The following is a 25,739-nucleotide window of genomic DNA, read 5'->3' on the forward strand; positions in this document are numbered from 1 at the left end:
CACCACTTCCCAAACAGCTGTGAGGGGCTTTTCTGCAGCAACTATATTCCAAAGCAAAGCAGAATGAATGGGGTGAGTGAGCAGGAAAAAGAGCACAATTTGGTCTTCCAGTTACGGTGCACTAGTCCAAAGCTTCAGTCATCAGATAGATTCATGTCATGTTAATACTGAGTGCTTTACCAGTAAACACACTGGAAGAAACAAGCTTGAGAAGTAAACTGATGTGTTACTCAGAGGCACTCTTAAAAAGGAGATTGGACATTTTGTGAAGAGTCTGCAACAAAGTACATGGCAGCCTTGCAACAAAAGAACAAGGAACTGTCAGATACAGATGGCCTTCCAGAAGGGTGGGAGGAAAGGAAGGAGATGGAGAAAATACTGAAGGAAGCAGTAAGAAATCATAGGGCTTCCTACGGAACCTAGGGAGGGGTTGAGGATGAAGGAAAGGATGAGGAAATTGAAGCAGAATGTGTAATTGACTTATGGAGCTCACTGACACACTGAGTCATTCATTAGCCTGTGGTCATTTGGCTGTCAAAGAGAACATGCAAGTGGGCATTAGTAACAGGCAGCCTCTTGGGGTGCAGAAGGGTAGTGTTTTTGTTTCTTTCCCCTGGCAGGGCAGGGAGAAGAGGGAAAGAGACCAGACACACAGATCCTTACCCTCTCTTGTTTGAAATCTGCAAAAGCACCATCTGCATATTTCTGCTTGCTCAGAAGCTGCTTCCTCCTCTCCTGACGTTTGGCACGCTTCTGGAATTCCTCGTTGTGACCATTCAAGTGTGCAGTCAGCTCTGCCGTGCTATGCAATTTCATATCACAGTGCTTGCACTGGTAGACAGCATTCTGAGAGCGGGTGCCACTTCCCAGTATGGTAAAGTCTCTCTTCAAATCCTTGCTGTGGTGGTCAGTGTAATGCATGCACAGCAGCTCCGCTGTGCTGAAGGACAGCTTGAAACATTTTATGCACCTGAAGGGAAGCCACTCAATTTCCTGAGCCTCACTTTCCACCTCAGGCTTCTCAAAGTCATTCCTCTCCTCAGTTGGAGTTGGCTTTTCATGCTCATCGGCATATACAGCAGTGAAGTAACCTCCCAGCTTGCTTGCATGCTGCTTCTTCGGGAAAACACCAGGGTGACGCTTCATGTAGTGGGACACAATACCCTTTTTGCTGAAGGACTGGAAGGAACAAAGCGAGCATTTCTTCTTCTCTACAGCCCTCCTCAGCTCCTCACTTAACTGAGGAGTGTCATCTTTGGGAGGAGATGGAATGATCACTTTATTGGGTTTGTCGCTTACTGTCCTGGAGGCTGCTAAGCAGTGAGTGTAGTAAGCATCAATGTCATGTCTTTTCTGGTAGTGTGCCGCAAGCCCTTTGCGGATAGGGTTGGTGTAGGAACACAAAGCACATTTGAAGAGGTTGTTCTTGCCTTCTGGCTGTGCCCGTACATTGTTATGTTTGATGCGGTAGTGCCTGGCTATCCCCTTCCGGGTAGAGCAGAAATATTTGCAGAGCTGACACCGGAAAACTGTGTGAGACACTAAATGAGAACTGGAGAAATGAGGTGCTGCAACAGAGATTTCTCCAACATCCTCAGCAGCAATTTCTGGGGAGGCCTTGATTTCAGTCACCATGTCTGGCTCCAGTGAAGCAGACACCTTTGGTGGTGACTGAGCAAAAACATCAAATTCAGGTTGATTGTGGTATTTCTCATAGTGAATTTTGAGCTTCTCCAGTGTACCATGGGTATAAGGGCACAGCTTGCACCTGTAAGCACCATAGCCTTGCTTGAAAATCCTGCTCGTCTCTTCCACATCATTCTGAGCAATATCATTTGACTGCTCCACATCATGCACAAAGTCTTCAGCAGTGACCTTTATTGATGGGTGCCGTTTCTGGTAGTGTGTGAGAACGCCATGAATACGTGTGTTAATGTATGGGCAATGTCTACACTTATATACAGCCCCTGGGTTAATGTCTATATCCTGAGCAAAATCTGCAGCTTTCACTTTCATGCCAGGATGTTTTTTGCCATAATGTGTCAGAAGGCCATGCAAGTTGTTGTATTCAGACTGGCAAACTGTACACTGATATGGAGTAGAGGAGATGGCAGGGTTTGCAGAAGCCAGCTGCACCGTTTTCTCCTGGGAAAGGCTGGGATCCTCTGCACACTCTGCATCCTGGTCCATCTGTGATGTTGTTATCTGGTCTTCAGAATCCATCCTGATCCCAGTTTCATCAGGCTGTGTGCCAGACTTCTCAGCAGCATCTTTCTCCTTAATGATATCTAACAACACAGATTCATCCCCATTCATGGCCCAAGGGTGAAAAGCTTGGTAGTGATTAGTAATATCCCAAATGGAAGATGCTTCAAAAATGCAATCTCTGCACTTGTAGGACTTTGCCTCTGTTGGCATCACTAGGGCAGGAGGGGAAGGATCGGGACCTGCCCAGAGTTTAGTTGCCATGTAAGTATAATCAACATAATGCTCAGGATGTCTCCTTTGGTAATGCACAAGCAAACCACTTGGCTCTGTGTGTGAATAAATGCACCATTCACAGTGATAACCTGCCTCTATCAAGCCATCCAAAAATGCCCATCTGAGAATGGATGTGACTGTAGCTTTCAGTGTTGGGTGATCTTTCTTAATATGCTTCCTCAATGCATAGAAGTAAGGTGAAGTATAGCTACACTGCCTGCACTTGAGGGCTCTCAGCTTTGACTTGTCCCGTTCGGTGCTAGAGGTGTGAGCAGGCACATTGGCAGTTGATTTCTTCTGGCTGCGATCACAAAGGCTTCTAATGGTGGCTGTATGCTGTCTAATCACATCTGCATTAGCTTTGAAGTCACGATGCTTCTTTTGATAATGAATGAGCACACCTTTCACGGTCCTGTTTCCATAATCACAGTGCTGGCAGAAAAACATTTCATTCTCAGGAGGATTCACAGAGGTCTCAGAACCACCTCGGCTCAACTGCTGCATTGACACTGGTGGCCTCTGAATACCAGGTGGCAGCTCACCAGCCCTCATCATTGCTGCAGTGGGAGGTGCCTGCCTGATATATTTGGCAGTGACCTTTATCTCTGGGTGCCTCTTCTGGTAGTGGACAAGCACTCCAACAACTGAGCGGTTGCTGTATGAACAGTGTTTGCAGTAGTAGAGTTCAGTAGCAAGGTCTGGGGGTGGTGGGGGGGGAGGTGGAGGCTGAGAAGCCAAGTTGGACAGTTTTGGGGAGACAGGTGTCCCCATCTCAAAAGACATGTGAGCCAAGGCAGAGCCCCTATCAACAGACACGACACGCATGGTCTTCTGGATTCTGAAATATGATGCTTTTTCTTCAGGGTGCTTTTTCTGGTAATGAACCAAAACCGAATGCATGTTAGGGCTTGCAAATGAACACACGTCACAGTCATAAACAACCACAGTATTGACGGAAGGTTCCTTCTGATTTTCACATTCAGGACTAAAACTCTTGGCGGCATTTTTGTTAAAGCCAGCTGGCACACCAGCCCCACGAGCCACGGGGGTGGAGGTTGCCATAGTTTTTGGAGCAGAATTCAAGATCTCTCTCAGTGTCTGAGACTCTGTGTTCAGCCCTTCTTGCTGCTCAACAACATAGCTTGAAAATATCATTGCATTGTTAATTTTCACTGTGGGATGCATTCTTTGGTAATGTGGCATCAGACTTCTAACATTCGGGCTTGTGTAAGAGCAGAAGCGACAGCGGTAGATCAGATCAGAATGATCAAAGTTCAGTACATTCATAGCTTCAGGGTGATGCTCTCCATAATGCTGCTGCAGGTCTTCAAAGTTTGTATAGTCAATATAGCACTCAAGACACCGGTATACTGCACTGTGATCATTGGGATCCAGGATATACCTAAAGCTGAATTTAATATAGGGGTGCATTCGCTGGTAGTGGGTGCTAACGCTCCGGGCAGATTTGTTGCTGAAATCACAGTGTTTACAATAGTAAAGCCTGCCAGAGTCATTAAACTCTGCATTCTCATTGTTCTGATCAGTACCATACATGTTTGACTGGCCCCCCAGAACAGAGGCATTAGGGCTCTGATGTTCTTTCATGCTGACAGAAGAATAATAATCTTCCTCATCTTCTGATAAAGTGAGCTCAATCTCTGCTCCATTGGCAGAATTGTAATCATGTTGCAAGCTTCTGAAGTTTGCCTCCTTCTGGGAATCATTAGCCTCTCTTCCCCACATTTGCTGTGGTGCGTAAGAACTGGAAACTTCTATCATTGGTTCTGTTTGCTCTTCTTCTCTGTCTAACTCAACTTCTATCTCCACCTCATTGTCTTCCTCCTCTTCCTCATCATCCTCTACATTAATCACAGCATCTTCTTGCTGTTTGTTTTGGTTGATTTTGCTCTGCAGATTGCTTGCTATTTCGTCGATCCTAGTTCTTTTTTTCACTGGTGAGAGATCTAAAGGGAAATCATTTGACACCTTCCGAGGTGCCTTTGCAACAAAGTTATTTTTAGATGACAGCCCAAGGATCGAGGTCTGGCTCTTCTTCACTGTGCTGGCAGAGGTGTGAGCATCTGCCTCACTCTCTTGTGGTGTGTTGGATGGTGGTCCATCATATTTCGGCAAGTTGTCACAGAATGAGTGCTTGTGCTGCTGATGAACTCTGAGGCCTTTCAAAGTTGTGGTGGAATAGTTGCACATTGTGCACTTGTATGGATGCTGTGAATGGGGCTGGGGTGATTGCTGCTGTTGTTGTTGCTGCTGCTGCTGCTGCTGCACTGGCTCCATCATCCCAGCTGACTTCCTGCCATTTATATTTCCACTCTCATAAGACACAGCACTGTCATTCAAAGAAGAGGCGATGCTTTCGGTCTGAGAGTTCACAGTGTCCCAGTCTGATGTTGTACCTGTATGACATTGCTTGTGGGCGCCAAGCTTTAATGAACTCTTGCAAGTGAAAGGGCATTCGTCACACTTGTACACGGCTGTCTTTCCAGACAGGTGGATGTTCTCAATGTGACGGGAAATGCTTCGGCGGTGCATAGTCAGGAAAGGACAAAAAGGACACTGGAACCTGTTCATATACCTTCTAAAGGGGATCCCCTTTGTTTCCAGGAGTTTGTTGCCATCAGATCCCATCAGCTGCTCTGCGGACATTCCTGTGGTCTGGTGATCCATGGAGTTCAAGCCATTCTCGCTGTCCATTTCATTTAGCTCTTCATCTGAGCTGGAGTCATTTAGCATACTGTTTGTTTCCAGGTCAGCAGAAGAATTTGTCATATCAGCAATTCCATAGCGGGATCTGTCAGACAAATTAACCATGCCTGAGTTGTGAGGTGACTTAGGCTTCATTTGAGGATAAGACACGGAAGAAAACTTGGAAGATGTAGAAGAGTTGGGCCTGATAAGGGAATTGCCCATAGAGCTTCTGAAGTTTGAGACATTAGCGTTCGACATCTCACGTCCTGTCGTATTCATGGACATATAGTTAGAGTTTGGGGAGGCATTCTGGGCACTCTTGTTCTGTACATCAGGTGCACTGGTTCCTTCTTGTTGCTGCCTCAGGCTTGACAGTATTTTTACCATACTGCGGTGCTTCTTCATCATGTGGTCACACCAGCGCTCCCTTCGAGGTGTCTGGTAGCTGCACCATTCACAGCAAAAGTTGCCCCTCGACTTTGTCAGGGGCTTGACCATGGACTCCAAAATGCTCCGCTCCACCACCTCTGCAGGCAGCTCCTTGCAGGGTTCCTGCACTGGCACAGAAGCAGATGTTGATTCAGATATAGCAGTGGCAGCTGTAGGGGGAGTTGAACTCTCTTTCAGGTTGTTTTTGTGATACATTTTCTGGTGCTTAATAATCCTTGCACGCCTGGGTGACTTGTAGGTGCAGAACTGACAACTGAAAACTTTGCCAAACCCTTCATGCATCATGATGTTGTAATTTAAGGAACTAGTGGTTGGTGGCCCCACTGAGCTCCCCCCAGCCTGCGTTCCATGAACCTTGCGTGTGTGCTCTATGAGGAGGTTTTTGGAACGGAAGTAGCGCACACAGAACTTGCACTGGAAAAATTTGTTGGTTGGTTTAGGATTTGGAGCCATATGCTGACCATAGAAAGTCTGGCTCTGGTTATAGTAACTTCCAGTCCCCATCTGACTTGTTGCATTTTGCCCTAAAATGAGAATTAAGGTGAATATATAAATAAATAAAATCAAATACTGAGCCTTTTCTCCACCCACCCTATACGCGTAAGAACACAACTGCATCTTGAACAACTATCAATCACACCAGGGTTCTCTCACTTACTTATGACTTAAGTACACTCTCTACAGACTGTACACTCTCTACAGACCATACACTCTCTACGCTTATCTATATATCTGGCGACTTTCAGAAAAATGGCCATTGTCCATAATATAGACATATATGTGATATGGTGTAAACTTTGGGATGGACCATTTCCAAAATTATCTTCTCTGGGAAAAAAGAAAGCTAGCACACTAATAAGGTTGAAAATTTTGAGGTGGTTCGTAGTGGTGAAGAACCATGAAGATCTGACAAACAAAAAGCATTATGAAAAAAGACACTAAAAGCAGCTAATAAAACCACCCTTCACGTTTCTATTTACTGGAAGAGCTGTGGTCAGAACCAACATGGCTGAAGCTAGATATCTGCTTTGCTGTCACAGCAATAAGGATAATTGAGTTTTTACAATCACATTAAAAGTATTAACTAATATGTACTAAAATAAGCCACGTGAAATAGGTGGTTAGAGCTGAGATTTACCTGCTATTTCATCTGCAATCGTAAATTCATCCTTTACGGAGGAAAACTCAACCTCAGTCTGGTTGCTAGCATTCATGGAACCAGACCTTGGCTGGCTAGGGCTTTCCTCTGAGACATCGGTTGGCTGCAGGAAAGCAGTGTGAACATCCTGAATATGAGCTTTAAGGTCTTCATATGATGGAGCTCGAAAATCGCAGCCATCACACTGCAGCACCTCCATGGTTCAAGAACGATCTTTCACATGAGAAAATTCTGCAAGAAAAAGAGAGGGAGAAGAAGAGAGAGGTTTTAAAGCAATGCCATTTTAACAAATTCTGAAATTGGTAATATCATGTTTATAAAGACAGTCATTTCCAGAGATTCCATTTACTGCAGTGTAAAACTCAAGCTGTAGTTACTATATGAAGATGCCTCAGTTTGGATTCACATGAAGTCCTACCTAGGTAGCTCACAAGTTGCTGACTCAACACTACAGTCAACGTTCTGACAAATGACTACTGACTCAGTGGACTTCGTCCTCTTGGCTTTTCCATTACATAGGACAGGGCTGTTGTTCAGAAGTTTGTCTTGTTCAAGGACCACAAACTGTATGCTAGAGAAATAGCACATTACTCCCAAACAGTCATGTACTCAATTTTACAATCAGAAGACAATGGCTTCTGCCTCTGTGAATCTCACTAACACTTCTTGGAAGTTGAAAAGTATTGCCTGCTTTATCCACTACAGATTAAAAGCCTCTACAGGAAAAAAATCTGCCTTTCTTCTCAATATCCTCTCAGTTCTGAGGTTGGTGGAAAACCTAGACAACACTGCAAGTTGAGATGCAGCCACATGCACTCAAGGTAGAATGGTTTGTTCTACCTTACTTCCACCATGCCTTGCAAGGGCATCTCCATTCTTTGTTAAAATGTTTACTGCTAAATTTGAGTCTGTTCTGGGGACACAACCTTTGTCTTTTGGGAAGGCAAGACCTGGAGGATGAGCGAGACAGCAAAGGAAATAGGAATTTTGCAAAAGTACAATGGAAGTATGAGTAACAAAGACTTTCCTCAGAAACATCATGGCTTCTTTGATTTATCCAAATGCTCTACATATCTTGAAGTACCAAGTAACACAAGATATGGCAATGTGAATTATGGAAGTTTGGTGTGTGAGCAACTAACCCTGCTTCAGAGAGTTGTATATTTATGCATTGCCATGAAGGAGAGGAGACACAAAACACAAGCAAGACAAAAGCCTTAGACTTTCCTACTCTGTGCAGTATTTAGACAGAAGAGCAACTTTTCTATATCAATAAAAGAATTACTTGTTTAAGCTTCCACATGCTGTGCTGGTACAGCGATAATCTGGGCAGTCCAGAGGTCCAGTATACAAGGGCTGCCTCAAAAGCTGAAAATTCCACGTTTTTTGCACATAAAGTACAAAGCTACTTCTACAGTGAGGAGAATGCTCCAAAACATTAGTGAAATGAAATTAGAGAGGATACTGCATCAGGATTTTATATGAAAGAATGCTTCTTCTGATAGCCTGCTAAAATAAACTTCTAGCAAGTCAAATTCTGGACAGTCTGAGCACACAGGCTCTCCACATATTTACCTACATTATTTTGCAGGCTGCACTGTGTCCTTTCTCTTCCAACCCCCCTCTCTCCCTCCCACCACCAATAGAGAAAATGAATGCTGTACCAGCTCCTTTTCGGCTAACAAAGTTACAATAATCGAGATACTCAAGCTTTTATGTGCAAGCACCAGACCAAATTGTGTGGAAGAGGTTGCTATCTGCTCTGGATCAAATTACAGCAGTGAGTGAAGCCCCACCCCACGTCTCCTTTAGCACAGTCCATTAGACCTGAAAACAAATTTTTCCATGGAGCAGACGACTCCTGCATTTAGAGCACTTCACAGAAAAGCAGATCATCTAGTTTTCACTACCCATCCCCCAAGCTTAGTCCTTTCATCTCAGCCAAACAAGCCACAGCTCTGCTGAATGTGTTTATCACACTTTCAAGAGATATGAGCCCCTGCGTCACTGAAGCTTTAAGACTCACTAAGCTGCCCTAGTCCTCTGAGCTTTGGGAGCAGCCATTTTAGCTCAGACAACTCCTGCACTGAGAGGCTCAGAGCTTCTCGCCCGTGCACAACATGGCCTCACTTATCTCAGCCTCATCTCCAGCACACCAGGGTTTTTCTTTTTTTTTTTTCCTTTTTTTTTTTTCCTCCTCCTTCTTGGGTCACGCTTGAAAAATCAGCATCCCCAGAACACACCTCCCCTACTCCTGCGTGACTTGCACCCCAAACCATGTCACTGGTGTCCCCCTGCACTGCCCAAGCAGCACCTTCTCTCCCTGAGCAGATCGCCGGCAAGCATCTCCTAGGGTTGGTTCCCCTGTCCCATGGATGACAAATGTGATGATTCAATCCAGAAACACAGCATTACAGCATCAAGACACTGGTCCAAGCTGTCCTACAGAGGCAACACAGAGCCGAGCCTCCCAGGAGGAGGCGGGGTTGGGGGGGAGGCAGGCGGGGGGCCTCCAGCCTGCCCTGTCCCTGGGGAGCCCTCCTGCTCAGCGCAGAAGACACACCACCCCACTCCCCTGCCAGATTCCAAAGTCTAATGACCTTTGTTAATCACCAGCCAGCCTGTCTGCATCAGCAAACCCTGCCAGCAGACACACCCTTCAACACAAAGGCTGTAGCTATGCCTTTTAAGAGAGGTTCTCTGAAAGCTCCATTGTGTAGAAGAGAGGAAAAACAACACACACACACACACGCGCACAAATCCATCCTTCCCTCCTCCCCCCCACCCCCAGCCCCCAAAATCTTCAGACCCTTAAGAAACACCACCACGAAACACTTTCAGCTGTCTCTTTCAGAAACTTCAGGACAGCTTACAAAATACAAAAAACAGGGAGGGCAAACCTGAAGTTCTGAAAAAAATGTAATTCTGGCAGCTTCAAGAGGTTAAAAACACCACCATCCCCACCTCCAGCAGTCACATTTCTTTTACGAGCTGACAACCAGAGAAGGTATCCTCAAGGATGCTTGCTGTTGTCTAGACGATCTTAGATCAACAGCAGCACCTTTCTGCTACAAATCAGAAGAATGAGTTGGAAGATCATGAACAACTGCTGATTACAAAACCTGATGGGATCTTTCTCATGGATTCTAGCTTTAATGTCTGCAGGATCCCTATCGTAGCACCAAGTCATAGAAGAGGTTAATTTTACTGCAGCTGAGAGGAACAAACATCAGGTACAGCTGCATGGACTTCAATTTTATGTTTTCACCAAGCATCAGGCTGAAAGCAGGATGAAGCATTTTATACGGAATTCTGCCCTACTATTTCCACATTTTTCCTTAAAATTCAGACATTTCACAAAAGCAAGAAAAACACAGTGCTAGTTTGAGCTCATATTTCAAAAGAAACTGAAACACAATGTGTGTCTTTCTCTCTTCTTTATTGTCTGCATGGAATACAGAAGAGAGATCCACCTAGCCACCAGTGAAGAGCATTTTCACTGCAACACTTTCCATACATACAAACAATACTACTTTCTATCTTTTTCTTTAAAAAAAAAAAAAACCTACAGTCCTTAACCCTTAAATTTTTGAACAGCACAATAAAAAATGTAAGGGGGAACAGAGGTGGATTGTGAAGGGAATTACCAAATCCATTAACTCAAAAGCAGACCAGGAAGCCTGGAAAGAAAACAAACAAACAAACCAACCAACAAAACAAACACAAATAAGCAAACAACCACCATGAAATGAATCCATAAATCCCACAAGCCCTCTAACATATTCACAACCAATCTCTTGAGACCACATTGCCCACAGATAATGTGACTTCTAAAATACCCATACTAATGTGATGATAACCTCACCAGATTATTAAAATCCCATTGTCTGGCTAATTTTCATTTACAACCTCTTCTTAAAATATATGGCTTTAATGCTGAATACGGAGAAGAGGTATTCTTATTTCCCTTATGAGTGAAAAGCTTCCAAAACACTGAGCTCAAGAGATTCTCAAAGTTTTCATAGTTTTAAAGACCCAAGCTAAGCTTTCAAATTGTCTTTGACATACTTCTCTACGCTCCTGAACATGTAAGGAGAACATCAGAGAGACAGTTGCATTAGATTTCTAGGTTTTTAAAAATCCAAAACAAAAGATAATTGTGCTTGTTGAACAACAGTCATTACAGAATTTGGCAGCAGCCAAAGTAGTACAAATCATTATGTTTAAGTTTGGTTTTAAAGCTTCAAAATACAAAATTAATTGTGAAGCCCAAGGCACTGACCTCAAAATTGAGCTTCTGTGGTTGACTACCCATCCGTTATATTTTGAGATGGAGTCAGCGCTGCTTCTAGAAGTTAAGAATATGCACATGCACAACCACAGCTGAAAAGGTCACTCAGACCACACACACTATCTGAACTTGCATCTCAATATTTTTAACATTGCACTTAAAATAAAGAAATCTCCAGTTTTCCAAGCCTTTCCATACTCTGATGATCAGACGTGTCTTCATCCCTACCTCACACATGCAGGTTGCACTCAACGGTTTTCACTTTACTCTTTGCCAAAAGTGAAGCTGAAACGGAGCAATCCTGGCGTTACACACATGGCTCCGTAGGCAACAACGCTGTCCAAGCCTGTTTCCACTTTACAAAGCTCCCCTGGAGGCACAGACTGTGTCAGGGCCCTGAGGGCACCCGCAAGCTTTGCTGTCCCTGCCTGGCCCCCTGGGCCTCACCCTAACTGCCCACAGCCTAGGACCCCATTTCAGCCCTGCTCAGGCCTTCACTACCTTGCCCATGGCCCAGGATCCCCCCATGGCCCTCATGCCTGCCCAGTGAGAGCAAGGCGGGTCCCCAGCTGTCGCCAGCTCTGCCCTGACACCAGCCCTGTCCCCAGGGAGGTGCCTGGTGCTGGGCCGCTGGGACAGGCCTGGCTGCCAGGCCCCGCGCTGCGGTTCGGGGTTGGGGCGCCTCCATGGCACCTGCTCATGGCAAAGCGTCTCAGCGTAAACAAAACATCGTCGCAGAGGCTGGAGTCATGCATCAGGGTGATCTTTTTCCTTTAAAACATGCAGTAAGCTTCCGCATTGGTCTACTCTTCCCTCACCACTACTTTTTTTCCTGTTGGAGATTAGTCCACCAGAAATGAACTATCAGACACTAAAGCAATGTGATTAGCATGTAACTAATCAGAGACACGGTTTTCAAGAATCCCATGGATAACACCACAGGCCAGGCAATTTTCCCTGCTGCAGAAGCTGGGGTTTCAGGAGGAACCAGTACCTACAGGCTTGGTGGGTTCTCAGAGGCATTGCTTGGGCTCCTGTCAGTGCTTGCTTCAGCTCACATACCACTAAGATGGTCTGATGACCTCAGGTTTGGGGCTTTTTCCTTTTTTAAAAGCAACAAACAAACAACAACAACAAAAACAATACCTTTTTATAACACAGGATTGCAATGGGGAAAACAGGCAAAACAAGTAAAATCACAGGAACGGTGCAAAATTTGAGGAACTGGAAACCTGAAGACTGTTCAAAGTGGAGGGAGACAGCCTCATTTTTCATTTATGAGAAAACATAATTAGTGAGGAACTCCATGAGTAAATTCAATTCTCAACTAAAGTCAGGCAAACCCACTCAACGCATGGGTCTTTTTCAATGACTATATTCCATTCAAACTATGGGGATTCTTGGTCCTCCAAGGGTTGACTTTGGAGCCACTCATCCAAACTCATATAAAAATAAACTGAATTGAAACACTGGTTCCTTTTCCCCTTTTTTTTTTTTTTTTTTTTTCCCTTGAGGGGAAGAGGGGAGATAGGAGATTTGATAGAACTGGACATTGATAGGACTCTATGGGTTGGGTTGCAACTGTCCACTCACATATGGTTAATTCATGGTTCCTATTTTCACGTAAAGTACTTATGGTAAAATATTATCACCAGATATAGGTTTTATTATCAAAATTTCCATTCTGATATCCAGTTTGGGGCCATTTATAACATTTTGAAACTCAACAGTTATACCCTTGAGAGTAATATGTTATCTGAGATGTGTGATCCTTATTCCTGTTGCCCATTTCTTCCAGGAAATATTTTACCAGTTTGCTCTGGTTTATTGACCAACAAGGAAATTTTTAGCATATTACAATATAAGATGTTGTCAAAGTTTTTGGAAAGAAACTTCTATTACAGATGCATTACAACTCAACAATAAAAACGATCTAAACTGAGAAGAGACAGACCCACCCCCCCACCTTCCCCCCCCCCACCCCAAAATGTCCACCTGGAAGACTGCTTGAACTTCAGGTGAGTTCCAGGTTGGATTCCTTCTTTGCACAATATACATCAAACTTATCAAAAGTCTCCGTATCACAGAAAATAGGATGACCAACTTGTTCATCCCTATGAAGTCACCATTTACTTCAGTTGCATCTCTGTACTTCAATGCAAGCATTCATTTAACATACAAGATACCATACTATGGGTCACTGTAAAGCTACAGCATAGCTTGCAAAATCTTCAACACTAGAGGAAATATAAACCACATTACTCTTAAAACTTGTGAAAGAGCAGCTACACAGTGCTGGTAGCTGCCCAGGAACATAGATGGCTTTTTTAGTTCTAGAGAACAATGATTCACAGAACTTCTGGTTATTTTTCCTGGAGAACTCAATAGGTAAACACATAAATGACCTGAAGCAGGTTCATCGGTATCAGTTCAGCCAGTTCCCCAAAAAATTGGAACATGATGTCAGTTTTAGCAATGTATCAGCGAAAAAGACTGCAGTCCCCAGCCTCAAGCAGACACAGCAACTGATAATTATCTCACTGCAAAAAAAAAAAAAACCCACAAACTTCCCCAGCAGGGAATACAAAATTCAAGGATCATAGAATAATTAAGGTTGGAAAAGACCTCCAAGATCATCTGGTCCAACCATCACCCTACTACCAATGTCACCCACTAAACCATGTCTCTAAGCACCAAGTCCAAACTTTACTTAAACACCCCCAATGACGGTGACTCCACCACTTCCCTGGGCAACCCGTTCCAATGCCTGACTACTATTTCTAAGAAATATCTCCTCATTTCCAACCTGAACCTTTCCTGGCACAACTTGAGGCTATGCCCTCTAGTCCTATCACTAGTTACCTGGAGAAGAGGCTAACCCCCAGCTGCCCACACCTTCCTTTCAGGTAGCTGCAGAGGGCAATAAAGTCTCCCCTGAGCCTCCTCTTCTCCAGACTAAACACCCCCAGTTCCCTCTGCCCCTCCTCACAGGACTTGTGTTCCAGGCCCTTCACCAGCTCCATAGCCCTTCTCTGGGCACGCTCCAGGGCCTCAATGTCCTTCTTGTACTGAGGGCCCAAAACTGAACACAGCACTCAAGGTGCGGCCTCACCAGAGCTGAGTACAGGGGGACGATCACCTCCCTGGTCCTGCTGGCCACACTATTCCTGATACAAGCCAGGATGTCGTTGGCCTTCTTAGCCACCTGGGCACACTGCCGGCTCATGTTCAGGTGAGCATTGATCAACACCCCCAGATCCTTTTCCTCTGCACAGCTTTCCAGCCGCTCTCCCCCAAGCCTGTAGCGCTGCATGGGGTTGTTGTGGCCAAAGTGCAGGACCCAGCACTTAGCCGTGTTGAACCTCATCCCACTGGCCTCTGCCCACCGACCCAACCTGTCCAGGTCCCTCTGCAGGGCCTTCCTATCTTCTGACATATTGACTCTTCCCTGCAACTTGGTGGATGGAACACTTCATCCTAAACCCAGATGTTCTTTACAATAAAATCAAAAAAATATTTTTTGAGCCATGAGGTGCATGTAAGTTACCTAAATGCTGATCAGTCAATTTGAAGTTCTCACAAATAACTTCTCCTACTTTTTCTTTGGTATCCTATTTGCTCTTTGGTATAAATATATATCTGTTCTTTTTGGGGAAAAAAAAAAAAGAAAAAAAAAACAGACATGTAAGTGCCTGAAGGCTACTTTCACATTTTTATTTGAAAAGCAGATTGTAAATATGATGGCACTACTTAACTAAAAGAAAAATTAAGAAAGCATCTTCCAAATGTACGTCTTCCCTGCCTGACAGTTAGCTGTCAAGCATTATGTGATGCAGAGCATGGGCAACTGAGGTGCAGGATGAAAAACTTCAGGACTATGAGAATGCTCTCAAATATTAAATTCTTTTGCTCCAAACAAGACTAGGATGTATTTTTCTCATCTTCTAAATTATCTTCATGGAAAGTTATTAATCCATACAGAAATCATGGCTCTAAATGTATGTTCAAGGCTTAACAACTAATGGTCAGAGTAGAACTTTTTCTTTATTACGTATGTCAGTTACTCCATTTACTGTACAAAAGTAGTTGTGGAGGTTCAAGTATAGACACAGTTTTGTCAGCTTTTCCTTTGGTTCACCAGATTCAATAAACAGTATACTGCCCTGGCTACATGTTTCACGAAGATGCAGCAACTATGCTAGGGGAGGAGGTCATTCTAATCAGATATGCTCCTTCTTTTCCACAGAATGAATTTAGTTTCCTTTCTGACCAGGAAGAGAAGAAGAGGAAAATAAAACACACACACAAAATGCAGTAAACCATTTTCCCAGTCAAAACTTTCAAGGAAAATATGTATTTCAAACCTGAAGTTAATCTAATACAAAATAAAAAAAATATTATTATTTATACATATATATGGAACAGCACAGAGCAAAACTGTAGAGCACAAACGAGGTGTGCTACTTGGTTCCCATACTAAATGATCACAGGAAGTGAGCTGTCACCCACCTCAGTGACACAACCCAAACTCTCAACACTCTTCTGCATAGACATCTGGTCAAAAGGCAATTGGGCTGGCCCACCTAGGAGCACAGATACCAGAGCAAATCCATTTTGATTTTGTAACCTGCTCCTCATTGCTCCGCACAAGGCATAGTGCAAGTTGAAAGCAGTGGGTCTGGAGTTTCTTATTTTGAGCCAAGAGTATATTGTTAATTACTGCAAGAAATCGAGTTCCTGTGATGTGAGAAGTGGACTCTCCTGTGTACATGGACTTGGGAGAGGAAGATGTCAGTAGGTGGTGCTGAAGAACACAGCAGTGCTCTGCCTGGGTACTCAAGAGACAACCCAATTCCTTCTCATGCCTTGCAAATAATATCTTCCAACAGCTCTTTACACAAAGGGTGCATTACCAGCCTTACCGTCATAGGAGCAGGGGGAGGAGCAGACTCCTCAGCCTGGCATAACCCCAGCAAAGATCTCTTTCTTGCCAAGGAAAGTCAGACCTGTTATAAATGGTGTCCTGACAGTAGCAAATCAGATATGACAAATTCAACCACATACCCTGCTACACCATGAACTGAAGAGGGAAAGAGCAGAGCTGTGGCTGAAGACAAAAAAGATTATCTCCTGATGGCCATCTGCCCTTAAATGAACCCTTAAACAGCCTTGCCTAGCCTGTGCTGCCTTTAAAAGCAATCTTGCCATTCACCCAAAGTACATACTCCACTGCACGGTCTGATCACTTACAGTGCTGTGGCTGATGAGTTGCAAGCATGCTATAAAGAGAACTGATCTTAGTTTGCAAAGAGCATGGTGTTTTTACAAAGGCTAAATACAGCTTAAAAACTGGTGACAGTGATAAACTATGGGAACACATGAACTGCTGGATTATTTAGAGGCCACAGAATTTTAATCCTGGAGATCTGAGATTAGATTGGCCAACACAGTTGGTTTAAAACATGAGCAGGTACTCAGTGAAGTCACAGAGGTAGAAACCAAGTCACTAGCACTCATAAAGTACCAACTACAAGAGTAAAGCAATGTTTTGGAACTGCTACGGAAGTCGTCAAGATGGTAAAATTAAGAGAGGTCACCATCTTGTAAGGCAGATTTGAAAAGCTGCTTCTCTGGACACACCTTTCAGCCACAGGTTCAAACACCACAGATCATTTCCAAAATCCAGTGCCCAGTTAGGTAGAAATACAAGACTCCCTAAATAAGAGAAATTCACAGGACAGTTGCCCAGTTTGGTAGAAATACAAGGCTCCCTAAATAAAAGAAATTCACAGGAGAGTTGGGAAAAAAAAAAAAAAAAAGCTGCATGGATCAGATCCAGGAAAGTGAAAGGCCATTGCCTGCTTTCATCACCAACATGGGTTCAGCTTAGTAAGAACCCTGGGGACGACAGTCATCTCTCTCAATCTGTCCTGAGATCCTACATGTTCCAGATGTAACCAGTCCTCTTTCAAAGGGTACATGCAGACAGCATATGGACAGGATGAAAAAAGGCATTCAGAAGAACAGTTTTAACCCTGTAAAACCAAACATCAGAAGTCATGTTCTGTACCAGCAAAGCTGAGTAGAATAGCACCACCATCTCATGCAAACCCAAACCTATCTCATGCATGAATATAATTATAAAGCAGGATCTGTGGCTGAAATCCTACTGGAGAACAAGAACACACTGATTAGCAAAGTCTAAATATTGTTCTGTGTCCCCAGTAGACTCCTCAAAAAATCTTGTTTGAGGAGCTAGCTCCACTGACAACCTGGCTGCTTTACCACTGCCTGCATCTCCAGCTATCCATCCTCTTCCCCCAGCTTCTTGCTATATCTGACATTTGCTGGGCAGCCAGCAGAAGCCTTTTTGTCAGCCAGTTCATTTCCTCAGGTAATACAAATCCATCACTGACCCATTTATAATGCCAGACAGAATTCATGGTTTTATTTGCCCACTGACTCACTCACAGTATGGCAGCCAGCATCTTTGCCCCAGGTAGACGAATAGATATTTTTCCAGTATTTGACAGATCTCAGACTAGTGGTAATCACTAGTCTGCCACCCTTCATTCACCCTGCAACCCCTCCCAGAAGATCTTTTCCACCTGTGCAAGTGAAGATTCTCTGTTTGGGACGGCAGCAGCAAGATGCTGGTACCATCACTGACTTTGCTGAAAAGTGATACCACTAAAAAATTGCAGCTAACATTTATATGTTATCCAAAATATGTTGTCCCAAAAACTGTGTATATACTTCACTGGATTACATATTGGGATGCAATATATAAACACTGAAATGCAATATCCTGCATCCAAATGAGAACCTTGCTTCTTTTACTCCCCCTTAAACCTCCATCTCCACCCACTTGGTCCTTCCAGGAAAAAAGTTTTTGCAGTTGGTGTAATATATAAGGCCCGAGTACAAACCATTTTAAATAAGGGAAGAATGCTGACTCGATCATCACCATTTTTGTGATCTGCAGATATCAGTATCTAAAAGAAACTACATGGAACATCTACAATGCACTTCAAGGACAAGAAGAAAAAAAAATAGAGAATTCAGAGTGATCCCAGCATTTTGCTTCACAGTATCTATGAATTAACCAAGGTTAATGTAAGGTCTCCAGCTAGAAGGCATCTAGATCAAAGAGATGTTAGAAACAACTGCATCAAAAACAGGGAAAAGCTGCTACTCCCTGTCTGTAAAAGAAGTGTACTTTGTTACACAGATAATAATTAAGAATAATCTACCTCACAAAACAAAACAGAACCAAAACAAAGAGAACCACCTCATCTTTCCAATAATAAGCAGCCCTTTCCCCTAACTATTCTGGACATATTCAAATTAAGGAGTATTATTAAAGCTGAATTATATCAAAGGTTGAAGCTTCTAATGAAGGTTTGTCCCAGCCTATTCCTTTTTCCTTGAAATAACCTATTTGAGAGTCAACCACTAAAATCCGATTTCTTTTGCTTCCTCCTAAGGAACACCCAAACAGGAAATGAACTATAAAGAAAAATAAATAAGACTTTATTTGTAATATGGCCCACAGCTAAGGAGGGCTGAGATAATAACCAACTCCATCCTTCAAAAGCTACACTCCCTGAAAGCATGGAGACATTAAAGAACTATTGTGGCTTCTCTTTTGCACACATCCTTTACCATACTAGGAAAAAAAAATGATTCACATTTAGTAATATAAAGCTGGAAAATTTTCTAGAATTTTAAGTACTAAGGTTACAAAATCTAATTTTAGACTGAAAAATCAGTCCCTATTGACATCAGATTACCTTCATGTTGAAGAAAGTGGGACCATTCTGGCTTTATCCTAAAGATATAGGGTGAAAGCTGACAAAAGAGAAACTAGTTTCCAAAACTTTATTCCAGAATATGAACACAAATGCCAAACTGCATAAAAAGAAAACTATCTTTATTGTCACGAGTTCAGTTTAAGACTAGTTTATCAATAGGAGAAGTGTTCCTTTGAAAAGAAATTAAAGGGAGACCATGAACACCCTGACGTTATATTTTCCAGACACCTACTCTTCCCATTTAATGCACTGAATTAAACTAACAGCTTCGCATAATTTACAAATAGATCATTAATGATTTTAGCTACCTCAGGCCATCAACAATTTGAAACGTGGCTGTCATGTTTTATTCAAACACTCTAAAAGAGGATAGTATATCTTCATTATGCAAAAAGAAAAGCACATGAAAATCCACTTCAGAGAAAGGCTCCAAATAATTTAGATTCCATAACCTTTGGAAATCTGTGCAACTTGTAATCTGAATCCAAATGCTTGATTTTTATTTTCATTTTTTTTTTAAGAGGCAGGATGTAGAAGACTCAACACAGGTCCCTAGAGAACACTGTCTAAGTTAAGGTGAAGTACAGAAAAAATCTTGTTTCGCTGGCCTAAGGAAAGAGACTTCTTGGGCAACTTTAAGGCAGGAATTTTTTTTGGCAAGCTCTCGTAATTGTGCCTAGTGAAAGAGGAAAAAATACCAATGCAAAATAAATATATAAAAATTAATAATAATAATAATAATAAAAAAGGCGCAACCAAGATACTTGGACAAATTCAAAAAAAGGCAGAGATTCCAACAGCAGGAGAACCCTAGATTTCACCATGATTTTGGTTTTGCACAAAAATGCTAAGAAGCAAGAAAAAGAAGTCTGAAGAGAAGCATTAGATAAACTGCCAAGAAGTTTAATTAATCTGAAACCAGTTCACTAATATTCTGAAAGTAAGGAAAGGGTAATCGGGCTCATAATGTTTTCAACAAAGAGAAAGAATATTCACATATGGTACCGACAAAGACATGCTGCAGTGCACTGCAGTTCCAAAGCAAAGGGGCACATCATTGACACCACTTTTATTGGTGGTTACACAGCCACCTAAAGGAAGGAACTAAAGTTTGACTTAAGGGGAAGAAGCTTACAAAATTCGCAACTTACTGGTTTCTCAAGAGGTATACGTAAATACTTCAGGTAGACCAAAGGTCATTAAAATCTCCAGCTCAAGAGGAGGATATAAAATGAACTAGGTTTAGTTCAAAGCAGAACCATATATAAAAATTCTCTTTTGTACTCGTCACTTCTCGCTAAAGTAACTAAGACAGAAACAAGCAAGCAATAATTAAAAATAAAATAAAATAAAAAGTAATTAAGGAAAAAAAAAAAAAGAAGAAGAAGAAGAAATACTCAACCAGAAAGATTGTAGATTGAACTGTTACAAAATTACATGTCCTCAGATCTATGCTGGTCAAAAGGGACAGATACATCTTTTCAATTACACATGGAAAGGAGACGTGGACAATCACTAAGATAAATATGTGTCTCTTTCCAGTAAAAGTCCAGCTAAGTGAATAGTCCTTCAGGTGCTTCATTCAACCACACTACTTGCCGATCAGGTGAATCTCCTAGCTGTTTTTTCATCCCAAAAGAGATATACATAAACCATATGACACTAAAATATAATGAATTTTTGAAACTTCATTTACATTAGTCAGCATCCTTAAAAAAAAAAAAAAATCTTTTGTAGTCTATTCTGGACATTTTTTTCTTTAAAACTCATTTGATTAAAAGCCACTTGTAGTCTTTTATTTGTTTCTTGCAACAAGCATTCATTCAAGCGTGGGCTCTTGTTAGCAAGAATGTATGCAGAGTTTCACATTCATTTAGGACTTCATTGACAAAAGAGTCTATGCCAAAAGTATACAATCAGTCCTGCAGAAATTTCATTTTTTCCTTCTGCTGTTTATGGAACACCAAAGTGACACAAGACAGTATCATATGTCTCTGGTTTCAATTCATTTGTCATAAACAAGTCATTTAAATCAGCAGAAGTGACTTGCTCTCAGAGACAGTAAGACAGAAGTAGTCCTGTGGTTTTCAGACAGATACAGATTATTGAGCATTAGCTGAGGACTCGCAACTGGTAAATAATACGTACAGAAAAAAAATGTAGAATTAAATATATCAAGCAGCAATACTGATACACTGTTCCATACAGTTGCTACCTATTTGTTGGAATCGTGTAACTTCAGGCCACACTGTGGTAGGCTCTCACTGTGTGAAAAGCAAGAGGAGCAAGTCTTCATCATGAAGATCCTTCTTCCTTTACCTGATGTTAGAGAAGTACAAGGAGGTGAAGTGGCCTGGCTACGGGTTGCACAAGTAGTCTGAAAGAAAGTGGGCTTCCAAATTCCAGCCCTTCCTCATTATGCCATGCTATCTTTCTGTGCCATTGGCTCTAAAATCCCAGTGCTAACTTCCCGCAACTACAAATGCAAAGTTCTCCAGCACAATGGAAGTAAAAATTTTGGTAGCAGGGGTAAATCACACACCACACACAAGTATATAACTGATGCTCTTTATTAATCATCTTTGTGTTTACTTTTTAACTGGAATTGCCATTTCCAGCTTTCTGCACAGAATCCAAGTCTTTTGCTGAAGAATTTAGGTCAACTCAGCAAAATGCCTACAGAGCTGAAGAAAAGAATACCGGGGGAGGCAGAGGTTAGGGATGGTGATCATGGTCTAACCCTCATATTACTTGAGATCACAGGAGTTCAAGAGGGAGAAAGGAGATGGAAAAAAAGGGAGGCGGTTCAAAAAGGGACCTTTATAGTGGGGTGGGAAAGGAGATTTGTTTCCAAGGACTGACACTTGGTAAAATTCAAGTTATTGTGAGGTCTGAAAGGCACTTCTCTTGAGACGACTTTACCGAAACTGCTGAATCCTTATGCTCTTACCAAACTCTTCTAAATATTGGGCAGTGTATTCATAATTCTTTTGTTCTGGCAAATGTCCAGTGGAGGGAAAAATAAAAAAACAATAATAATAATAAAAATCAAAGGGGATATTTGTTTCTTTATAGCACCTTTATAAAAATATCTGTAAGAGGAACACTAGATCTTCCTCAATGTCTTCTGTAAGCAGGAGATATTCATGACCAAAGAAGAGGAAGTTTGATTTAATCAGACCTCTCTTTTACACATGCTAGCTGGAGCCACAAAGCTTGCGCACACTTCCACTCCACCCTGGATAACAAAATTTATGAGAACAACCCAGGCAATTAGTTTTCACATGCTGACAATTGCACTTACCCTTCACTGTTAGGACAACACCACAAAAAAAAAAAAAAAAAAAGACATTTTATGGATTTTTTTTTAAAGTTCAGATTGTAAGAGAATCAAGTCTTAGAAAACCTCTAGTCTACAACACCACCTTCACTGTATGTTCAACTAGTACATTTTTCCTGAAAAACTTCAGTAAAATAAATATCCTATCTTGACAGTCTGGATGTCAAACACGTTTTTCCAAAAATGGCAATTAGCTTCTGCTGAGAGCCATATAAAACCTGCCAATGACTCCTGATCCTGTTTAATGTGAACCCAAATTCTGCAGGAGCTTACAGACACAAAACATTCTCTGTAGTAATCCAAGATACTGCTGGCATTCCTGCTGAAGGAAGCATACTGATCATGCTTCATCCTACTTCTGCAGAGCACAACCAGCCTAAGCTCTGCCAAAAGCCAAGTGTGTCATGGGCAGCTGTAACTTACTTGGCCTGGGCAAAGATATGAAGTGGTAACACCTCTTCTTTGTTTTTGTTCTTTTTTTTGTTCCCCTACAGTTGTCAATACACAAACATGCTTGCTGCAGCTGGAAAAAGCCTAGCTAAAAATCCATTTTGAGTTTTCTGTGAGGGACATCTTGGAATCCGGGATTTTTCTGGAAACAGCATCTGCCAAATCTCTGCAGTCAAAAAAGGTAGTCTTCAATATTTTAGCACTCTAGCTTAAGGCAGCAAACAGGCAGATGGACTGTGCACATCTTATATCTACAGACAGCTTCCTTGTTGTGTCACCTGAAAGAAGGAGACCCCCTGCTACCTCACAGCAAGCCACTGGTGGAATCTTTACTTCCCAACTCTGCCAATCAAGCTCACAATTTTCTGGAAAACTCTGGAAGTAGATATGACATCAGCATTTTGAGGAAGTATATAAAAAGTTCTTTTCCTTTGAAAGAACATTCCTTTCTAACATAACCTATCTCACCTTCGAAGCTGTATTCCTGCCATTAAACCTCAAATTCCTGCTTTTCTGCCATATTTTTTCCTGGTCTACCTACTACTTGCTCTGTGGGCCGCTCCTTCTCCAGGTCTTCTGGAAAGATGCAAACTGGTCACCTGCTATTGCTATTTCCACAGCCTAGAAAAGAATGATGCTGGTGACATGCAGCTTCAATGTAGCTCTGAAGTCAAAGGAGCTGGTCTTTCACTTCTTTTGTGTATGTTTGGTGTGCTGGTCCCAAAGCACACAGGATGAAATAAAAGCTACTGCTTTCATTTCTTAAGAAAGGAACATAGTAGGGCAGAGAAAATAAGGGAGGGAAAAGGGAGGGTTGTGAATGTACTACAGCAGATACCACCAGGAATGACCAAAAGTCATCTGGTTTTACTGTCTCTCAGACGTATTGGTGAGGAAGGGCCTCCCATGCACTCCACAATCTGGTATCTGAGCCTGCAGCAGTCTTACATTTCTTCCTCTTTCTTTTTAAGGAACAAGACTCCCTTTTTGGTTCTTATTGTCTGTTGCTCTGAACTCAGTAACTGATATAACTGTGGTCAGTCAAGATATTGCATATGTGTGTGTGTGTGTGTATGCTATGTCTGGATCCTCAGGAAGGCAGCCTGGTATTTTATTTTTAAACTTTGGCTCCTGTTGCACAGCCCCACATATAATGGCTTCACTCCTGAAGGCTGGATACTCTGCTGATATCAGTTTTCAAAGAAAAACAAAGCCATGCAAGCCAATATTACCAAGAGAACAGGAGCAAAGTTCTCTCTTAAAGATTTTCTCTCCCTCATGAAAAAACAAGAGACCACAGAAAGATTAAGCCATCAGTGTCATTCCTGCTCCTGTGTTCTTATGAGCTGCAGAATACTGTACAAATTCCAGTACCTATTGTGCTTTTTGAGATTTCTTCTTCTTTATTTTTATTTTTATTTCTAGAAACTTGCTGGAATTCTGCCAATTTTCCCCAGCTGAGGACCAGACCCTTATGTGGATCAGTACTTACTGATTAGCTTTTATTACAAAATAGAGAGTCAAAATGGGAATCCATTTCTCCTTACCTGAAAGCAGAACTTGCAATGGATCTTCAAGGTCTTGGAAGCTAAAGGAGGCAGAACGAGACTTGGCTAATCACAGGATTGGTGCTGCAGCTCACCCTTCCTTCACCCTTCCTGAAGAGTCTGCCCTTCAGATGTGTTCCAAAGCTGACAAACTAACTTGTATCATATACCTCTAGCCACCTGCAGTCCAAGATCATTTTGGCAGTGAAGTTTCACTGTCAACAAAAAAAAAAAAGTGGTTTCCTTTTCAGCTGAGCATACAGGGGCTATATCTGTAGGCTTGATTAGAAGAAGAAAGGAAATGTTCGAGTTAAAGACAAGAAGGTACCTTTGCAACCATGCAAAAAGAAGAAAAGATTTGAAACTGAATATGGAAGATAAATGGATTGGGAACAGTTGGAAGAGAAGAAGTCACCTTCTATCTTAACTTCACTTGCATTTCATGATGGAAGACAGCTGTTACTTATGAGTTAAAATAATCACTCATTCCCAAGGAAACACAGAAAAAACAGCTCAGACCTCTTCCCCCTTCTTCATTCGAGAAATCCTTTGTTCTGCCATTGTCTTCTAACTCCTCCAATTAGACTACTGCAATACAGTGTTCTGAATCCTGAAAGCCTTCCAAAAGTAAAACTACAAATTAAGAACTGCAAATACTTTGTCAATTAGGGAATCAAAACTCTCCTTCATCCATTGTAATAACTGTTTTACAAAAAATAAAAAGAAAAGCATTTACAATGAGGACTTTACTGCAACATGACCTTCAAAAGAAGCTAATATACCATTTTTCTCAGATATTGACTAATTTGTGTATCAGTTATCAAGAAACCCAGAAGATCTAATGACAGTGCTAATTTTAAAAGCGTTTTGATTAGCACAGAAGACAAGAGAGTTAATCTCAAAGTTTCCTAGGTGTATCATCCTAAACAGAATAAATATGATTTTGAAAGTTGCCTAACAAAAAACTGATAGATTACTACTGAAAGATATTATGAATTGGTTATTATGAAATTATGACTATTATGAAAACTGGTTATTATGAAATCACAATATAATTGGTGGGGTATTTTTAATAGAAAGTTAGGTTGCTCTAGGAAATCAACATGTTTACAAATTCTGATTGAGTTTTTATGCCACAACCACCTCTGTGGTAACTGTAGGACCAAAGTCTCTAGTTCCTGTCTGTAAAATCAGGACTAAAGTTCTGGGTGACCAAAGTGCTGGTCTGTAGAGTCCAGAGGAAACCAGAGGTCTTCTGTTTGGGGGATTTACTGTCCTTTAGAAACCACAATGTGCAAGTCTGTAGCAGCTCAGCACTGTCAGGACTATATAAAAACTTTGTTCCATTTCTTCTTTTCCTCTATTAAGACAACCGGAAAACACATCTACTTTGTAAGAGGAAGGCAGCTTCCACCAACCTTGTACATAGATTCCATGCTGAGAATTAAGTGCAAATCGTTTATCCTTAGTTCTAAACCTGAGATGGGGAAATGGAGGAAAA

At 42.0% G+C, this 25,739-nt stretch overlaps 1 protein-coding gene across 11 annotated transcripts in view; it reads right to left on the minus strand.

Annotated features, from left to right (window-relative positions):
- The window catches only part of ZNF462 (zinc finger protein 462), a 97,761-nt gene that overhangs the window by 49,943 nt on the left and 22,079 nt on the right, over positions 1-25,739 (minus strand). For 5 of the 11 annotated variants that reach the window (XM_080574145.1, XM_080574146.1, XM_080574150.1 and 2 more), the window contains 3 exons: positions 24,239-24,453; positions 6,776-7,027; positions 664-6,161 (listed from right to left, as the gene is read on the minus strand). In XM_080574145.1, the coding sequence (XP_080430271.1) occupies positions 664-6,161; positions 6,776-6,995 (5,718 nt within the window). In that variant the 5' untranslated portion in view covers positions 6,996-7,027; positions 24,239-24,453. Of the gene's footprint in view, positions 1-663; positions 6,162-6,775; positions 7,028-9,110; positions 9,578-24,238; positions 24,454-25,739 lie in introns of those variants that run through there. The other 6 variants (XM_080574143.1, XM_080574144.1, XM_080574140.1 and 3 more) reach the window with 3 other exon arrangements.

This window comes from Anser brachyrhynchus (assembly GCF_964034855.1).
Source record: "Anser brachyrhynchus genome assembly, chromosome: Z".
NCBI lineage: Eukaryota > Metazoa > Chordata > Aves > Anseriformes > Anatidae > Anser > Anser brachyrhynchus.